Source organism: Bos grunniens, chromosome 16 (genome assembly GCF_055505025.1).
Source record: "Bos grunniens cultivar Pamir isolate PY7600 chromosome 16, Bosgru_T2T1.0, whole genome shotgun sequence".
In the NCBI taxonomy this organism is placed as follows: domain Eukaryota; kingdom Metazoa; phylum Chordata; class Mammalia; order Artiodactyla; family Bovidae; genus Bos; species Bos grunniens.
Genome location: NC_141180.1, coordinates 28,993,901 through 29,012,959, shown reverse-complemented (window position 1 = coordinate 29,012,959; position 19,059 = coordinate 28,993,901). Strand labels below are relative to the sequence as shown.

The 19,059-nt window shown below is 46.8% G+C and overlaps 1 protein-coding gene across 25 annotated transcripts in view; it reads right to left on the bottom strand.

Annotated features, from left to right (window-relative positions):
- Positions 1 to 11,084: 11,084 nt before the first annotated feature.
- Positions 11,085 to 19,059, bottom strand: part of FHAD1 (forkhead associated phosphopeptide binding domain 1) — a 166,035-nt gene continuing 158,060 nt past the window's right edge. For 11 of the 25 annotated variants that reach the window (XR_015143255.1, XR_015143258.1, XR_015143259.1 and 8 more), the window contains 3 exons: positions 18,856 to 18,936; positions 16,037 to 16,090; positions 11,085 to 11,635 (listed from right to left, as the gene is read on the bottom strand). Coding sequence is in view for 16 of the 25 variants with exons in the window: in XM_086343810.1 (XP_086199936.1) it covers positions 11,519 to 11,635; positions 16,037 to 16,090; positions 18,856 to 18,936 (252 nt within the window). In the remaining 9 variants the exon portion in view is untranslated. The remainder of the gene's footprint in view (positions 11,636 to 16,036; positions 16,091 to 18,855; positions 18,937 to 19,059) is intronic. The other 14 variants (XR_015143257.1, XR_015143262.1, XR_015143260.1 and 11 more) reach the window with 4 other exon arrangements.

The following is a 19,059-nucleotide window of genomic DNA, read 5'->3' as shown; positions in this document are numbered from 1 at the left end:
GTGGGACTTACGCCCCTCGCGGGGCCCGCCCGCTCCCGCCCCTGATCCCGGCCCAGCGCAGCCCGCGCCTGCTCCGGCTCGGTCGCAGCGGCTCAAGTGTGCCGGGAGTGCCGGGCCCGCCACCGTACCCCGCCCCCCCGCGTCAGGTTGGGGGACGCCGTGGAAACCCATCCCCCGCTCTCCGTCCTCACTGTGCCAACTGAGCGGGAGAGGTCAGGCGATCGAGGCGGGAAGGAAGTGGGGGGTCCTTCCCTGCAGTTTGGGCGTGGGTCTGGGGCTCAGAGGGGCGCCGCCCCCAACCCCTTCTCTGGAATCCCCACGCCGTGAGGTCGTAATCTCGTGTTGGCGTGACACCTTGTCGGTTGCCATGGAGACCACTCGATGTTACACACTGGCGCTCTCCATGAGGGTTGCGAGGCTAATGAAGAAGGTGGACCCCGTGTGCAGGATACCCTGTGTAGATGTACCCGCAGGTGGAGCCGCCGCATCTTTTGGAAAGGGAAAGACCAGCAGCTGCGAGGGAGATGGCGCTGGGCCTCAGTCTTGAGGTCCTCGAAGATACCTCAAGAGAGAGCAAGGGAGAAGGGCCTGGTCCTCTCCCCGCGGGTCAGCACATAACATGAATGACTTGGCAGAATAGCTACCGGGCCATGCGGTCGTCTGTGACTTTATTTTAGGGGATCTGGCAGGGAGATCTTGATGTTGCCATTTCAGTGGGACCCCAGAGAAGAGGTGTCCTCTCCCAAGGCTCAAGGGATGGGGTGTTAGGAAGAGGCCAGACAGAGAATTTCTCTCTGTGGTCTGGTCTGTCACCTTAAAACTGAAGAGTTGTGGACTTCCAGCATCAGGACTCCTACAGGGGAGGAGAGGAGCTGGTTGATAATACCAGTTTCCAGACTCCAATCCAGAAAAACGAATCTGATCTCTGGAGTGGGACCCAGAAATCTACATTTTAACAGACACCCAGGCGCGTTTGGCTGCATGAAGTTTGAGAATCACTACTGTGCTTTGTGCTTGTTCTCTAAAATGTTAGGACGATTCTCAAGACTCTGCAGAAACGGCTTCCCCCAGAGAAGAGATGGGCTTAGGGCTTAAAAAAACCCAGTGCTCTGGAAACAGAGAGCACTTGAGAATGTAAAACCAGCGAGCTGTTACAGACTGATTCCCAAAGAACAGATCCTCAGTTGATATTTGTTGATTTCCCACAGTTTAAGAATATTGCTGGCACTCCCCTGGCAGTCCAGTGGTGAAGACTCTGCACTTCCAATGTATGGATTCATTCCTGATCAGGGAGCTAAGACCCCACATGCCTCTGGGCCAAAAAACCAAAACAGAAAACAGAAGCAGTGTTGTAACAAATTCAGTGACTTTAAAAAAATATGCTTTCCTTAAAAAAAAAAAAAAAGATATTGCTAGAATTAATTTTGGAGGGCTCCAAAATCACTGTAGATGGTGACTGCAGCCATGAAATTAAAAGACACTTGCTCCTTGGAAGAAAAGCTATGACCAACCTAGACAGCATATTAAAAAGCAGAGACATTACTTTGCCAACTAAGGTCCGTCTAGTCAAAGCTATGGTTTTCCAGTAGTCATGTATGGATGTGAGAGTTGGACTATAAAGAAAGCTGAGCACAGAAGAATTGATGCTTTTGAACTGTGGTGTTGGAGAAGACTCTTGAGAGTCCCTTGGACTGCAAGGAGATCCAACCAGTCAATCCTAAAGGAAATCAGTCCTGAATATTCATTGGAAGGACTGATGCTGAAGCTGAAACTCCAATACTCTAGTCACCTGATGCGAAGAACCGACTCATTGGAAAAAGACCCTGATGCTAGGAAAGATTGAAGGTGGGAGGAGAAGGGGATGACAGAGGATGAGATGGTTGGAAGGCATCACCGACTCGATGGACATGAGTTTGAGTAAACTCCGGGAGCTGGTGATGGACAGGGAGGCCTGGTGTACTGCAGTCTATGGGGTTGAAAAGAGTCAGACAGGACTGCACAACTGAACTGAACTGAGAATTAATTTAAAAGGGATTTTAAAAAGAATAAAATTGAGAAAAAGACTCTTCAGGGTTCAGAAAATATGAAATTTTCATCAACTATTTTTGAGAAATGAGTTGGACTGTTTCTGAGTCCAATAAAGATATTCAGCTTAAATGACGTGATTTTTTTTTTTTTTTTAAGTTTGGAATTAAGTTTCTGTTGGTCTTGGACAATTTGGTCCAGCTACTTTTAAGAGCTAAGTTTCTGTATCTCCCATGTGTTTTCTTCAAGGACTCATCAGAGGCAAAATAGTTGGGTTTTTATTGAATGCAAAAACCTGGGGACATGGTATAGATCGAAACTTTAAAAATTATGCCTGCAAATGCTTGGGTTTGCAAATTCTGAGCTTTCTTTTTTAGGTAGTTAATTGCTTAAATTCTGACAGACTTCAATTTGCCCCAACCTATGATTCATAATGGGTCTGCGTGAAATAGGGCTGCCTTTATTATGAAATGTTTTGTTTCTGGGAGCCAACTTTTTAACAGTGAAGGGATTAGGTTAGGGTTTGCCTTTGTGAAGAACAATTTACATGTATGTGAAAAACCTGGGATTTGGTTTGGATTATTCACACAGACTCGTAAGTATTAAATGCTCTGGTCAATTGCCCATTTGGCTTGTGTGAACACAACCCTCTGGAGGCAGGGCGGGCTCCATGATGCACAGTTGGGGGAATTCCTGTTCATTACCAATTGCATTTTGTGAAAGAGGAGCAGAACGCCTAGACCTCGCAGCTCTTACGCTCAGACAGAGCTCAGGAAGTGCTGCCCAATGGGCGGGCCCTTTTAACGCCTCTCAGGCCGATTCTGTCACTAGTGTTCAGGGGTTGAGGGGTCTGAGACTCTGGGACGGTGGAGCAGGAGCTCAGGCTGCTTGGTGTCTGTCTCATTTCAGAGCCCTTGCTGTCTGCTCCAAAGCTGGAGATGCATGCTGGATTTTATTTGAACTCTTTCCTTCTGAGGTCATTGGACTTCAGGAAAAGCACTTATTCAGAAACCAGAGAAGTAGTCGGGGGGAGAAAACTCTGGGATAACTGATGATCCCCAATTGCTAGTGAAACTTCCAGGAACCACCTAGTTGCCTGTTCATTAGGGAAGAATCACTTCTGAGTGACCCTGAGTGCTGTGCCCCAAGCACAGATTTGGGCAGAAAGAAATGCTCTGGACTGGTTATGCATGACAACATTTGGTTGTGTGGAAAAAATGATCTTCAGGAAAAAATCACACCCTCGGCAAAGGATTTTTACAGAGGCAGGGGTGAGAGAGAGCCGATTCTGACAATATTCCAGTGACGAGGGAGCTAGGCAGACTTAGTCATCGTTGACTTATGTTTTTTAGCTTCCTCCCACATCTACTTGTGTAACTGTCTTTTGGGGAGGGGTAAAGCAATATTAAGAAAAACAACAGCCCTTTGAAAAACAGGAGGGAGACACAGGGAGGAGTCGGGAAGAGCTCTTGGGTGAAGAGGGCAGATGGAGAGAACTTTGAGGGACATTCCAGAGCCGGATGGAACTGGGTGGTCCCTCCAGCCTGAGATGCTTGGAAAACAAGAAGGGATTAGGGAGACCGGAGGAGATAGAGTCAGCTCATAAACTACGGTACTCACTTGGCACTTTATAGACCCCGGTTTACTCATTCATCATCACAAACCCTCCATGGTCATCAGCAAACCGGTGATGGATGGAGAAAGGTGCACAGAGGTCAAAGTTGAGGGACAGCCCAGATACCCATTTGGAGCGATTGGAGGAGTGAGAGCAGAGAATGAGGTCACAGCCTGGTTGGTCTCAGAGGCTTTCTCACCTCCTGCCAAGTCTGGAAGCCGTGCAGAGCAGGCAGCGGGGGAGCTGAGTCAGGAGGCGCTCACAGGACCGCAGAGCAGGGCAGGTGGGAAAGGGTGTAATGGGGCCAAGGCCTGCAGGTGGTCGCCAGTCATGAGAAGCCAACCTATCTCTCTCACAAGCTTTTTGTGGTTATCTTGGATGTGTTGAATCTACTTGAAAATCAAGATTGTCTTTCTAATTAGTTGCATATGCCCAAATGGACAGGCTGGGAGAAGAAAGCTGAGCGTGATTTCTGCTTCTATTAAACCCCAGGCAGTTCTGTGTCCAAGTTTAACAACTTGGACACAGCTTAAGTCTTAGCCCTGTCTTAAATGCTCAGAGAGAGAGAAAGAAAAAGAGAGAGATAGAGTGAGCGTGTATGTGTGTGTGTATATCTTGTGGCTTAAAACCCAGCAATGTTGCATCTGCAGAGCCTTCCTGGACCCTTTCCAAAGATGGCAATAATATGGGCAGCTGATTTCGATTTTTATACCATTCTATGAAAGCAGTGTGCGTCTCCATCCAGGCAATCAAGACCTATTTATTAAGTGTATGGGGCACCAGGCTGTGGTCCTGGAATTCTAGCCATGTGCAAGAGTGGGAATGGGGGTGGGGAGAGTGGGACTAGCCAGTTTGAAGAGTGAGAACTGTTGGACCCACGCTGGGGGACTGACAAAAGCTATGACTGTTCCAGCTAACAAGCCTCTGGCTGGGACTCAGTACTTATTACCACCCACAATGACGCTGTTAGTAAACTATCTGACACCTCCTACCCCACCGTGCCCCAGCACAGCTTCCTGGGGGAAGGGACCTGTCTGTCTGGTTCAGCTTCCGCTCCTCAGTGCCAGCATGGTGCCTGCCCCAAGGTCAGGTTGGAGAAGTCAAGGTTGACAGAATGCATGATGGCCTGCTCTGCCTGAGGGCTCAGGATGGACTGGGTGTTTTTTTTCTGAGTGTCCCCTCCTGGGCATCCGGTGGCTGGTTTTCAGGTCTCAAGGTCACCGCTAAGAAAGAGTAAAATGACACCTCTGTGCACCCACATGACTCAACACAAAGTTAACAGGATCTCTTGGACAACAGACCTCTCAAGTATCTGTCCCTGCTCCTCTGAGGACAGCATCAGCAGCATCAGATAGGGATTGCGGCCGGGTGACCTGCTGGTCCTTGGGCATCAATAAGGCCCAGAGGTCATTTGGAGCTCTCTGCTCAGCAGACAAGGTGGAAGGAATAAAAGGAGGGTAGGGGTAAACAGTGCATGAGGCTGCTGCAGGGGAACATGAGGATTTGGGAAACTGAAAAGCAGGTTGTAAAATTAGCACAAGGCCGAGGCAGGCAAAGTTGGTTGAAAGAGAGAACACGGCGCCCCGGCCAGGGACACCTGAACTCAGGCAGTAACTAAAGAAAGCAGGGGACTCTGAGAAGGGGCTAGTAAGCCAGGATGCTGAGAGGAAGGGGTTTGTCATGAAGTCTCGTTTCCTTCAAGCTTGGTTCAGTGGAAGGCAGTTCTCCTGATTCACCTGTGCAGCTTCCTATTGTTCAGATGCAGGGCTGTGATGGTGAAAGGCAGTGTTGCATCATGGTTAGGATCTGGATCTGAAAATCCCTTTGGGTTCACCTAGGGCAGCCTGTTTTACCTTTCTAAAGGCCTCAGTTGCATTGTCTATAAATGGCAATGTATCTCTCCTCCAGAGGATTCAATGAGAAAATTTGTGTGAAGTGTTTAATGAAGTGCATGGTTCATAGTAAAAGCTCCAGATGCTCTCAGTGATGGAGATATTGATAAACATGGCAATGTGGCAGGCAATAGCCATGCAGATATTAACAATCTAGTCTGGGTAAGAGTCTAACATGGGGCTGGCACATCTGGTCCCCTGCCTATCTTTATAAATAAAGTTTTATTGGGACACAGCCATGCTCATTTGTTCAGTTATTGCTACAATGGCAGAGTTGAGTAGTCATGACAGTGACCCCATGGTTCACAAAGGGAAATGGCCCTTTATAGAAAAAGTTTGCCAACCCAATCTTCATTGACCAGTAGATAACAAGCTGGTTCCTGGACTTCATTGAGGAAAGCACCGCATTGGAGCAGTTGAGTATGAAGTCTGAGCTCTGAGGCTTTTTCTCTTGGGCAAGTAACTTCTTATTGTTTTCACATGTGAAACAGGAGTGATACAGTGAGGACTGAAAGGGATAATGTCTGGGCTGTGCTTAGCACAGGATCTGATGGCTGGCAAGGATGCTATAACAAGTTTGCAATTATTAACTATTAAAATTCAACAGTTGAAAGGCACAAAGAAACTTCCAGAAGAGGGTAACTGCTGTGTATAGCTCACTCTAGAGAAGGCCCAGCAGGAATCTCATAGAAAGCCAAAAAAGAGGATGGGAACGTCACCAGTGAGCTCTCCCAGGCAACACACCATCTAAATGAACGATTCCACTCCTCAGGTGAGCAGCAGGTCAGGTCGTGAAAAGTCAGGGGAGCAGACGTGTAGGCCATGAGGTCTAGCACAGTGTCATTAATACCTGGAGCTTAGTCAGTCAGTTCAGTCGAGTCCGACTCTTTGCAACCTCATGGATTGCAGCACACCAGACTTCCCTGTCCATCACCAACTCCCGGAGCTTGCTCAAACTCGTGTCCATCGAGTTGATGATGCCATCCAATGATCTCATCCTCTGCCATCCCCTTCTCTCCTGCCTTCATTCCTTCCAGGCATCAGGGTCTTTTCCAATGAGTCAGTTCTTTGCATCAGGTGCATAGTAGGTGCCCAGCGTTTGTTGCCTGAATGAATGAAGGCTGGTTGTTTAACCATAAAAGTGATTGATCCCAATAGAGTACCTCTGATGATTAGATCCACGGTGAGCCAGAAGATAAAATTTCTGCCTCCAATATCTTAGGGTCTTAGGAATGAAAGCATTATGAGAGTAAAGTCAAAACAAGGAGTCTGCTAATGCTTCCCACAGCAGGAAGGAGGCACTGTGATGGATTCCTAGGGAACAGATGGACAAAGAAAAATGTTTAAAAACAAAAGCAGGGACATAAGGTCATGAATGGGCCCAAAATAACTCGGGACACTGAGCAGACGGGTGCAAGCGGTGCATCTTGATGGAAATGAAGCCAAGCTGATACACTGAAATAGTCTACCCTCACCAGATGCCCTAACCTCAGTACAGAAAAGAGGCTTTAGGAACCTCAGTCCGGAAAAGAGAAGCGCATCAGTGTGAGCAGGTGTTGGGTTTCCTCTCATCATCTTCGGTGTATTGCTTTCATTCTTAAGATCCTAGAAAATTGGAAACCACTCCACTTACCAGGAACACACTTGGGAATGCAGATCTGGTGGAAGCTGTTTTTTCCTGCAGACACTTCATGACTCTGGTTTCCACAACAGCAGGCATGGCTGGCTGTGCCAAGTTGCTGGAGAAGGGCACCTTATCTGCAAAGTCACGAATCCAAATGGGCTGCCATTGGCAAGGGCAGGAGGAAGTTGTTTGGTTTAGCCTCTCGGAGGGATCAGAAGATTGGGAGCTCTGGGAGGAGGGTGAAGCTGCCTGTCCCCTGTTGTCCCTTGGAACAACGCCAGGGGAAAGGTCATTGGTAGCTTCTCAGAGCTACCAGTGGGGGCTGTGTACCAGAGTGTCTTTTTAAAAAAGTCTTCGTTGAATTTATTACAATATTGTTTCTGTTTTACGTTTTGGTTTTTCAGCCGCAAGGCATGTGGGATCCTAGCTCCCTGAACAAAGATGGAACTGGCACCCTCCACATTGGAAGGTGATGACCTAACAACTGGACCACCAGGGAAGCCCCAAGAGCGTCTTAATAAAGGCCATTTTGTTTGCAATAACAGAAACTCAAACCAGCTGAAGCAAAAAAAAGAGGACATCTATGGGAAAGAAGAGCTGGTTCCTGACAGTCCTGACTTTTCTCGTGATGGTCCTGACTTCTCAGCTTTGCTCACCCTGTGATTCTCTAACCTACCTTGTCGCCTTTTAGTAAGCTCCCTTTCTGTTTAAGTTAGCCACAGGAGGTTTCTGTTGTTTGCAACCAGAGACCCTGGAGTGATACTCTCTCCTAGTGGAAGCCAAGGGCAGGCCCTAGAACTGGCCTTTCCCAGGAAAGAAACCAGGAACCAGAAAGTCATCAGGAATTAGGGTAACTTTCTGTGTCAGTTGGAATGCTATCAGCTTTTAAATAACAGAAGCCTTGACGTGGGTAGGTGAAAATGTGGAGCCTCTCCCAGATGAACCCTGGCTGTGCGGTTTGCTTTGTCTGATGACATATTGGCAAACACAAGGCAGGTGGAGACTTGAAAGTGTGCTTTGGGGCTTGGTCTCTCCTGCAGCTCTTGGGAACCTGTGGCTTGATCTGACCTGCTGGGCAAAGAGAGATCACACCAGGCAGAGACAGAAATCCCAGCTGAGGCCTTTCTAGACCAGGGTTTCTCATTCTCGGTACTGTTAACATTTCTAATCAAATAAGTCTTTGCTGTGGGGAGTGGTTCTGCGCATTGTGCTATGCTTAGCAGCATCCCTGGCCTCTACCCCCAGATCAGCGGTCCTAAACTTTTTTGGCACCAGGGACCAGTTTCATGAAGATTCCATGGACTGGGGCAGAGGGATGTTTTCAGGATGATTTCAAGTGCATTATATTTATTGTACACTTTATTTCTATTATTATTACATCTGTCCCACCTCAGATCATCAGGCATTAGATCCCAGAGGTTGGGGAACACTGCCCTAGATAGTTGCACCCCCCATGCCAGTTTAACCACCAAAGTTGTGTCCAGATATTGCCCAATATTTCCTGCGTGACAAAATTCCCCTGATTGAGAACCACTGCCCTCACCCAGCTTGCCTGTCAATGACCAGGCATGTACACGAGGCATCCCAAACCATCCAGCTCCAGCCAGGCCAGCCCAGACCAGTACATGTGTCCTGTTTGATCCATGAAATCATGAGAAATAATGTTCGCCATTGTAAGTCAGCAAGTTGCTCAGATGGTAAAGAATCTGCCTGCAATCCAGGAGACCCAGGTTCAGTCTCTGGGTTGGGAAGATCCCCTGGAGAAGGGAATGGAAACCCATTCTAGTGTTCTTGCCTGGAGAATCCCATGGACAGAGGAGCCTGGTGGGCTACAGTCCATAGGGTCGCAAAGAGTCAGACACAACTGAATGACTAACACTGAGAAGTTTTAAGTGGTTTGCTCCACAGCACACACAGGTACACCAGACTACAGTGACTTAAACAGAGAGGGGTTTATTCACATAAAAGGATGTACAGAGGTAGGCTGTTCAGTATACTGTGGTGTACAGCACAGTGATGTTACCAGGCTCCCACCCAGGCTTTTCATATCTTTCCACTCCGTTGTCCTTGAGGTGGGCTTTGGCCTCTTGCTTGTTTCCTGGTGATTCCCAGCATGGCTGCTCCAGCTCCAAGTCTGAGCTCCAGGAGAGAAAAGACAGACAAGACAAAGGGACAAAGAGAAAAATCTCTCTCCTAACAAAGTCTTGCCTTTAATTCCAGAAGGGAAGCCCTGTCCAGGACCTTCACTTGCATGTCATTGGCCAGAACTGAGCAACATGGCTGGGTCTAACTGCAAGGGAAACTGGGAAATGAAGGTGCTTAACCTTCAGCTTATGCAGTAGAGCGGGGGCAATGACTAAGGGACTTGTAGTGTCCACGGCACTGTCTCTCTGGTGGTCTTGGTTTCTTGTCTCCACTTGTTTATCTATCCCGGCTGTCTCATTTTAGACTGGCTTTGTTTCTCCAAACACAGTGGAAGAAATGGCCACACCAGCTGGGAACTGCATTGAGACCTCAGCTCCACACCACTAATGACCTGTGTGGTGCTCCTGTGCCCTACTTCCAATACCAAGGCTGGAGGTACTGATTGGCCCAGCTTGGGTTAGAAGTGAAACCTGATCGGTCTGGCTTGGGCAGACTATCTACTGCTCAGCCAACCAGCTGTGGCCAACAGAGCAGCATTAGCTAGGGCAAATCTGATTGGGGGCGGGGGGCAGTGTGCATTCTCAGAGAAAGGGGTATGTGGCTGAGGTGATACCCAAAGAACCATCTAGTTCAAGGAGTGAAGAAAGGAAATCACCATCACGGGTTGCAAAGTTGATATGATAAAATTAAAATGTCCTTTGAGAGACCTAAAATACAATGGAATCACAGAGGCATCATGTTTGACTTCTGCAAATTCAAATATTCATGTTCAACCAAATTAAGTATTTCCACCCCCCACCCCCCACCCCACTTCAATTTGGCTTCCAAACATTAGCTAGCTTAACTACTGTCTAACCCAGTGATCTTTTCTGGTGTTGGAGACTGCTTTTTGGATTTTGGGGATACGGTGCAGTATAAGTAATATCATATTCTTTATGGAAAACTGGGGTTTTCAAGATTACTATTATTATTTTTTAAAAATAATTTAAAACTCTTAAAAAAATTTTTTTTTTTTTTGGCTACACCACCACGAGGCATGTGGGATCTTAGTTCCCTGATCAGGGATTGAACCTGCACCCCCTGCCTTGAAAGCATGGAGCCTTAAACACTGGATCACCAGGGAATTCCCTTCAAGATTATTTTTAAGGTCATGTGTAAGATGTACCTTCTCACTGTGTAAGATGTACCTTTAGTGGAATATCACGCAAATAATTTTTCATATTTCCTTCTAATTTTAATTGGTATAAAGAATGCATTTGGTTTAAAAATATAAAAATGTTTTTATTGTGACTTTTTTAAAATTAAAAGAATTAGTGATATTCATGACTTCTGCTGTTCCTCCCATTTTATTTGGTGGTCTTGGCCATGTAAGAAAGGCAGGGAGAGGACAGATGGCTGCAGAGAGGGCAAAAATGAAAGTCTCTCCAAATACCATGGAAAGAGTGTGTGCACCTGGGCAGTGTGTGCCCTTTGGTGATTGGGTACTTGGTCTGTCCTGATGGCCTGTGACTTGAACTACTGGGCTTATCCTGCTGTGACAGAATGGGCAGTGTGAGACGGGAGGTAAACACCTGGGTTCCAGACCCAACCCTTGAATTTCTTAGCTGTGTGACTTTAGATGGGCCATTTAACCTCTCTCAACCTCAGCTTCCTCATTTGTAAAATGGGGAATATAATACTATTTACCTCCCAGGTCTTGGAGGAAGATTAGATGAGATGGGTTTTGAAAACTGCAGAGTGCCATATACATGTGACTCATTGTTATGGAAGCAATAAAAACAGGTTGGTGTTCAAATTTATTATAAGAAATTCAGATATAAATGCACTATACCATGGACCCAGCAGCCCCTGAGGTTACCTTTCTGTCCTGTGGCCCCAGTATCATGCCCTGGGTTTTCTCAACTGTGGGTTTCTTGGAGCTCCGTGGAGGTGTGACATTTGGGTACGTCACAACCCAGACACATAAGTTTATCTACTGGGCCTAGGAGTCGGAATTTTGAACTAATTCTTCATATGCCTGAGTGCGTTTACATTCGCAGATAGCTGTGAAAAGAGCCCCTCTCCCCACACAGTCCGAAAAATTGTACTGTGCAAAATACCAGTCTAGGAAGCAACACACAGGGTAACAATAAGTCCTAAAAAAGTGTCTTTGTGATTTGGCGCGGAAAAGTCTCTTTGACTCATGGAGGAGGATCTCGCAGACCCGGCGGGATGTTTCTAGTTCCTTCCACCAGGCTTAGAAAACAGAAGGCTCTGGCTGGACTTGCTGGACATCTCTCTCTTTAGCATCTCTCTTTCTTGGTCCATCTTTGCAGTGGCTTTTCTGGCTCCGACCTTCAACAAGAGCAACAAATGCACAAACTTGACAATTGTAAGGGTATCCCCAAATATACCACTCAAATGGGCTTTTTTACTCAAAATAAAGTATTTGTAAAAAAGAAATTATATACAGACATAGATGTGTGCAAAAAGAAGCTAAAATAATCCACTATTCTCACACTACCCACAGGTAACCTTATTGACATTCCAATGTACTCCCTTCCAGATATACAGATACTTTCTTCTTATATTTTCTTTCTTTTTTTTTGGTTTTTGAAACCAGGAGTTTCTGATTATGGGCACATTCATTGGGATGGACTTTCTCTTGAAAAGCTGTTACTAAACTGAATGTCTTATGTCTCTGATGTCTTAGGAGGAGAAAAGGCAGGATATTCAAGGGGAATCGGTCTAACCCTATTCTAAGCACTGCCCCTGGTGTGGGGCAGTCTTGAGTATGACTCTGTCCCTGGTCTTAGCTGATCGGGCACTTTGGCACAGGCTCAGCTTTTCAGAAGGTCACTCCTAGGATTTAGGATTATGGGCTCTATGATGCTACTTACTACTCGAGCTGATTCTTTGAACTGGGGGACCGTGAGGTCATCCCTTTTTATCACATGACCAGAGAGAGACGAGATCAGGGGAGATTTAGGCACAGAGAGGTGATATGAGCTCTGTGTGTGTTTGTGTGTAAGAGAGATGACGCTTGGGAGATGACGGCCTACCAGTTCTCTTTTGAGGCCAGGCTCTCTCTCAGCTCTCAGTATTTATGAGGCACTCACTCTTACATCCTTATAAAAGCCCCCTCCCTCTTTCTGAATAGGTTTCTATTCATTGCAACCCAATAATCTCTCTCCCACACGGTTCTGTTTATACTGTAGATACGATTGTAACTTGCAAGTTTCTTTCCAACAGGCTTCACATCAACAGCCCTACTTCCTGCAAGTTTTTGACTCCAACTCATGCCCCTGGGGAAAGAGGGCCTGCGGGCCTACAGGTAGTCAAGTTTCAGCTCTGCCTCTGAAAGCGTGATCCTTGGTCTCCTCATCTGTCAGCTAGGGGCCAGAATGTCCTGTCTTCCTTAGGGGTTGAGAGGAGGTTCTGGGTGGATTTAAATGGAAGGGGCTGGTAGGACCTTCTCTGTAACTCTTTTCATTTTAAGACAGGCTTAAAAATCACGTTCTGTGCCTGACCTATGCCAGTGGCTGCCAGGAGCCTTGAAATGTGCTTTGAGATTGCTTTCAAAATCATTTCAGGAAAACATTTCAGGGTGAGGTAGGCTAAGATCTCTACACTAGCCCACAAAGTAAATATTGGTGGGAATGCCCAGATAAAAGGAAAACAGGCAGCAAATGTCGAAAATCTTTTGCCTCTAAACCAGTTTTCCTTTGTATCCTTTTTAGTTTGATTTTCAATAAAATTGGATGGGTCCCCAGGGCCAGTGCTGGGGCTGGCTGTCAGAGCGAGAGTCTGGGTGTTTGTTAAAAATGAAGATTTCTTAGTCCCAGGGTCCCCCAAGTCCCAGGTCTGCCATGAGCTTGAGGTGGGAAGCACCACAGAGCAAGCTTTGGTCAACTTTTTTGAGTGATGAGGTCGGGGACAGCAAAAGGCAGAGGGGATGGCTGAACCAGGAAAAGGAAGGGGTGAGGAATGGGAAATGTGAAATTCAAGTGTGGGCCTGACGTGGGGGAAGCCTGGCTGGGTCTGTCCTGAGCCAGAGACCTCCCGCAGCAATAGGCATTCATCATGCATGTTTGGAATCGCATTCCGGCTCACCCTTAGAAGGACAAGGCCAGGATAGGAGCCTGTCATTTAAATAAGGACATTTAAATTGGAAATTTGGCAGTTCTATTTCCAGTTTTTTAAGGAATCTCCACACTGTTCTCCATAGTGGCTGTACTAGTTTGCATTCCCACCAACAGTGTAATGGGAGGGGGGTTCAGGATGGGGAACACATGTACACCCATGGCAGATTCATGTCAATGTATGGCAAAACCACTACAATATTGTAAAGTAAAAAATTAATTAATTAATTAAAAAAATAAATTGGAAATTTGGAAATTAACTGGGATAATTCCAGTTAATACTCAGGGCATACTGGAGTAGCAGATCTGGGCACAAAGATCCCAGTTCATTCCCACACCACCTCAGGTCTTTGTTTTAAACATCCCTACTTCAGGGAGGCCTCTCCAGGTCCTCGGACTGGGGAGGGGGAGGGAGAGGTCCCTGTGAAAAGTGTTCCTGAGCTCAGGAACAACTCAGAAAGTACCGCGTTGGCCAAAAAGTTCATCTGGGTTTTTCCATAACATTTTAATGGTAAAACCTGAGTTAACTTTTTATCCAACCTAATATTTGTTTATTTATTTGCCTCAGAATAAAAAGCCATGAAAGACTGGGAGTTTTACATGTTTCTTCATTGATCTAACCTGGCGTTTCTCATTCTTTTTTTCATTATCATCCTTTTCCTTAAGAAACCTTCTTAGACATTTTTTCCTAATCGCTTTTGTTGTTGTTTAGCCTCTAAGTCGTGTCCAACTCTTTTGAGATCCCATGGACTGTAGCCCACCAGGCTCCTCTGTCCATGGGGTTTCCCAGGCAAGAACATTGGAGTGGGTTGCCATTTCCTTCTACAGGGATCTCCCCAGCCCAAGGATCGAATCGGTATCTCCTGCATTGCAGGTGGATTCTTTACTGCTGAGCCACCTGGGAAGTTCTCACCTCTGTGAAATTTGATTATTACAGATAGCACTGTGTGTATTTCTGTGCTTTATACATTAAAAAAGTAGAGTTTTGCCCTCTCCGGGGTGATATTGCTGCCACTGAGAATGGGATTGAATCCTAACACCTGAATATTACCCGCCATATCGCAAGCCTCTCAACAAATATTCGTTGAATGAATGAAGGCTGGGGTCGTATCTCTGTTCATTTTTCTGTCCCCAGTTCCTAGCACAGTATGTGGCCTAGACTAGGTATTCAATTTATTAACTAGAAGATTTTCCCCTTTAGCATATGATAGATAATTATAGAAGACTGTTAGCTGCAGAGGAAACAAAAATCGACATGAATCCCATTGGATCTTAAAAAGGAAGAATGTACTAGTTCTGAAGCATACTAGAGATGGAGACTCTGTTATGAGAAAGGCTGAGACTCTCTGGGAGTCTCTTATGCGAGACTGAGAGAGCAAACTTTACACGTCCCATCTTTATCAATGTGGTCCTGGTGACTCCATCCCCTGAAGGACTCCAGGTCCACTCTGGAGGAAGAAGTCGCCCAAGCTACACTTGGTAGGGAACCTGGAGGAAACCCTTCTGTACCAAGGAGATCTCAGACACCAACTTCTAAGCTGGGGCTGGAGTGCAAGGAAAATGGGAAGCTGGCTCTTTGCTCTCAGCCAAAGCACCATTTGTCCCTACTCTGTTAAAGCCAAAGGCAGCGTGAGATGCCAGGGGGGTCTCGTATCTCAGAGAAGCACAGTATTCCCACAACATCTGGGATCCATGTCAATATCCCCTCTGTCATTTTACATCCCCAGGTGGTCCTCAGACAAAACCTAGCTCAGGGCTCTTTCTTCCTCCTCCGCTTCAGTCATATTTGTGAACGAATAAGTGACAAACTTCCCAAAATTTCCACTTTGCAGGGTGGCAAAGGTCTCAGATCCATAGGGGCCCCCAGGACGCTCTCTGTCATTTTAATGTCCTGCTTTGGGACAGTAACCATCTTTTGGCCTTAGAACAAGGATGCTGGTTGAGAAGAAGCTTCCATTTTCCAAATATATCCCTCACCTAGAATATCTTTGTTTCTTCTACCAATGATAATTTGGTTGCTTCAGAATGACTGTGGCCTTTTATCAAACTTGAATATGTCTCTTCTCTCTTATTCAACCAAAATGTGTTCAGCTTTCAAGCTCCCTGAGAGCTCGCCTCTACTTTCTGCAAAGTGGGAACGCGGATTGGCTTAATTCCAGTTCCAGGGCTGATTTGTCAATGGCAATGTTTCAACATGCTCAAGATTTCAAAGTTTTAATTCTCAACTTTTAAAATAATTTTAGAGGATGCTTCTGTGAAATTCAAGAGAAATGCCATTGGAAGTGTTATCAGGTTTATTACCTGGAAGTTTATAACCTCAAGGAAGAGAAGCCAGCACTCTTACCTGGGTGTCAGATGTCTCCTACTTAGCAGTGTGGCTCTGGACAAATGGTCTCTAAGCCTCAGACACCTCATCTGAGAATTGGGTATAATAACAAAATCCACCCCCCATAGGGTTGTTGTGAAGCTTAAATGAGATACTGCAGGTCAAGTGCTTAGCTCTGTGTGCATAGCACACGCTAAATCCTCAGTACACGATAGATACAGTGTCATGTCGACTGGGCTTCCTGCTGATGTTCTATGGTTTTCTCTCTTCTGTCCTCTCCTGGCTCACCTGGAAATTTGAGTTCTGCATCTTGTTCTTCACCGCCTCTACAAACATTTGTCTCTTTAACACAGAAAGAATATTGACAAATTTTAGCTTATGCTCTGCTTTGTCTTTTGCATCAAAGAAAAACAGCTTTTTCTCAACTTTCGGATGCTACCCATTTGGATGAAATGTTGAGCCTTCCTAGGTGAGGACATGAGGATGAGGGTCTGCAGAAGAGGGAAGGGATAAGGATGGCAGAGGGGGGGTGGTGTCTGTAGAATGGGGTGTGGCTTTGGGGCAATGCTACACTGTCCTGCTGAACCTCTTAGAGATCTCTGTTCCAGATTCCAGTAGAGAAGGAGGTGGGTCAACCAAGAAGGCTATGAAGGATGCTATATTCTCCCTGGAGGACAGATCTGCTTTAGGGGGAAGCACAGCCTTCCAGGTCACTAGAAGAGGCTGCACATGTCCAGCGATTTCCACCCAATGGCCTAGGCATGACAAAAGGCCCAGTGGTTAACGCCCCTGGCAGGGACTTTGTGGGCCTGTTGGGAAGCCATCACTGAGAATCTGGAGTCCACTCCCCTTGGGTTTGATTACTACTGCTGCCCTGATCTGCTTAAGACTCCGCACCTCAGCGACAGTTCATCAAAGAAAGAGCATCCCTGAGACACTGGAGACACCAAAGGGAGAGGGAACTGGGGTCCCCCTTGCAGACTGACATCCTGCAGGTGAATGTATAGGGGTGTCAGGAAGGGGACTTTCTCAGAGAGCCCTGAGCATCAACTGGGGTCACCAACCTGATTCCTACAGGGGCCAGGGAAGTAAAGGAAGTGAGTGAGGTGAGCCAGGGGAGGGGTGGCAGCAAGTCCACGAGCCCAGCACCTAAGGGGCCTGGAAGACAAAGGCTTGTGATTTTGTGGGACTGTGGGCCTAGTGTCCCCAGATCTTGCAAGTTTCTCAGAGAAGCTGGAAATCTGGAGTATTCTGTTAAACTGCCCTACTTTGAAATGTACCAAAAAAAATCCCATGAGTCAAATGAAATATGTCTGTGGGCTGCCATCTTGCGACACCTGCTTCAGAACCTCCCCGCCTGGTGTCTAGTTGGTGCTCAGTAAGTGCTGGAGGGGCTGTCAGATAAAATACAGGATTCCAAGTTCAATCTGAATTTCAGAATGAAACCAAAATATTTTTTACTATGAGTATGCCCCTGTATAAGTTAGAACATATTTATACTTAATAACTGTTTGTTGTTTATCTGCAATTAAAACTTAACACATCCTGGGCATGCTTTTTTTTTTCCCCCTCAAATCTGGCAATGCTACTGGGCATTCATAAAATTCATGGAGGAAGTAAGGCCATCTTTTGGGACAGGTCATAGGTACTAGTAAGTCTCTTCCGTTCTCCCTGAAGGACGCTAACTCTCCCCTCAGAGGACTGTCCACGAAGGCTTATGTGCCCATATCAAACAGATAGTTGTCCTCCAGACATTTTTCATGGAGGCCTTGAGCCTGCAACCACTCAATATTTATCACAAACTCAGTTGAGGCAGTCACCATCCAAATTTCCAGATATTATAAAGCAGTGGTATTAAACCAACAACCTCCTTCTTTCCCATCCCACCCCCACCTTTCCCCCCTAAACCTTTTATCCAAGCAAAATTCCAAGAGGAACTTGGGGTATAAAACAGACAATGGAGAGCTTCTCTGGTGGGAGAAAGGTGTGTGTGTGTGTTGAGAGTCATCCCCTTCCCACGGCACCCAGGGCTTCAGGGAACCCCAGTTTGAACACTGCTCTGAAATACCTTTTTGGGTTAAGTCCAATCAGTGGATGGCTGGGCACTGAAGGGCAGAGCCTGGCCCGTGTGCATATGCTTTTCCTGGACTCACTGGGATATGATCATCAGTCTGTTTCAAGATCTGTGCACAGCCATGACCCAGGCAGCACTGCACTGCTATTCTTAGGGGTGTTGCTCATTACACCACACAACGTCCTCTCTGGAACACTTCTGAGCATCACACTCATCATATCTCATGTACACAGTGAACTCTGGACCATGCTGGGTTTTCTATTTCCCATTGGCTACCAGAAAGCCCACTGTCTAATGGGGCTCCCCTTTGGCAGGTGAGGGGGTGTTATAACAGGCACCTTCCTCCTTATTTTTGGCTCCATTTTCTACCATCCCCTCCTTCTTCCACCTGCTGCTGCTGCTGCTGCTGCTAAGTCACTTCAGTCGTGTCCGACTCTGTGCGACCCACTGGACGGCAGCCCACCAGGCTCCCCTGTCCCTGGGACTCTCCAAGCAAGAACACTGGAGTGGGTTGCCATTTCCTTCTCCAATGCATGAAAGTGAAAAGTGAAAGTGAAGTCGCTCAGTCGTTTCCGACTCTTCGCGACCCCATGGACTGCAGCCTACCAGGCTCCTCCATCCATGGGATTTTCCAGGCAAGAGTACTGGAGTGGGGTGCCATTGCCTTCTCCGCTTCTTCCACCTACTGTACTTCATTCTTAGGGCAGAGGTTTCTGGGATTCCTTACTCCTACCCTCTTCTCTTCTTCTGGTTTTGTCTCTATGTCCCCAGATCATTTAGCACCCAGGATGGCTGCGCTGCCCTTCTGCCTTCTCTCACTTCCAGATCCTGGGTCTTTCAGGTCCCTTGTGCGGGTTGCAGGCAGGAGCAGGGGCAGGGGCAGGGCCCGGGGTGGGGGAGGGGAAGGGAGTGGAGGTGGGTGGAATGTTTTTTGGGCTGCCCACGCTGGCGTTTGCACCCCACATGCTCTTACCCTTTGAAAATAAGGTATCTACTTTGTGTCTGGCTGCAAGATCAGAAAGGGTCTCTGTACCTGCCTCTCTTTCTCTTTGAAGGAACAGTTGCAAGCTGCTGACTCTTTGGCATTTCTCTGTTCGAGGTCCTCTAAACGTTCCTAAGTGAAAATATCAGGTGAGCAAGACAGTGTTCAATGTGTCCCCACCTGTTCCATTCGGGGACACACCTCTGAGGTTGCTAGGAGACGCTGGGACTCACTGGGATTGGTGGGCAGAAGGGG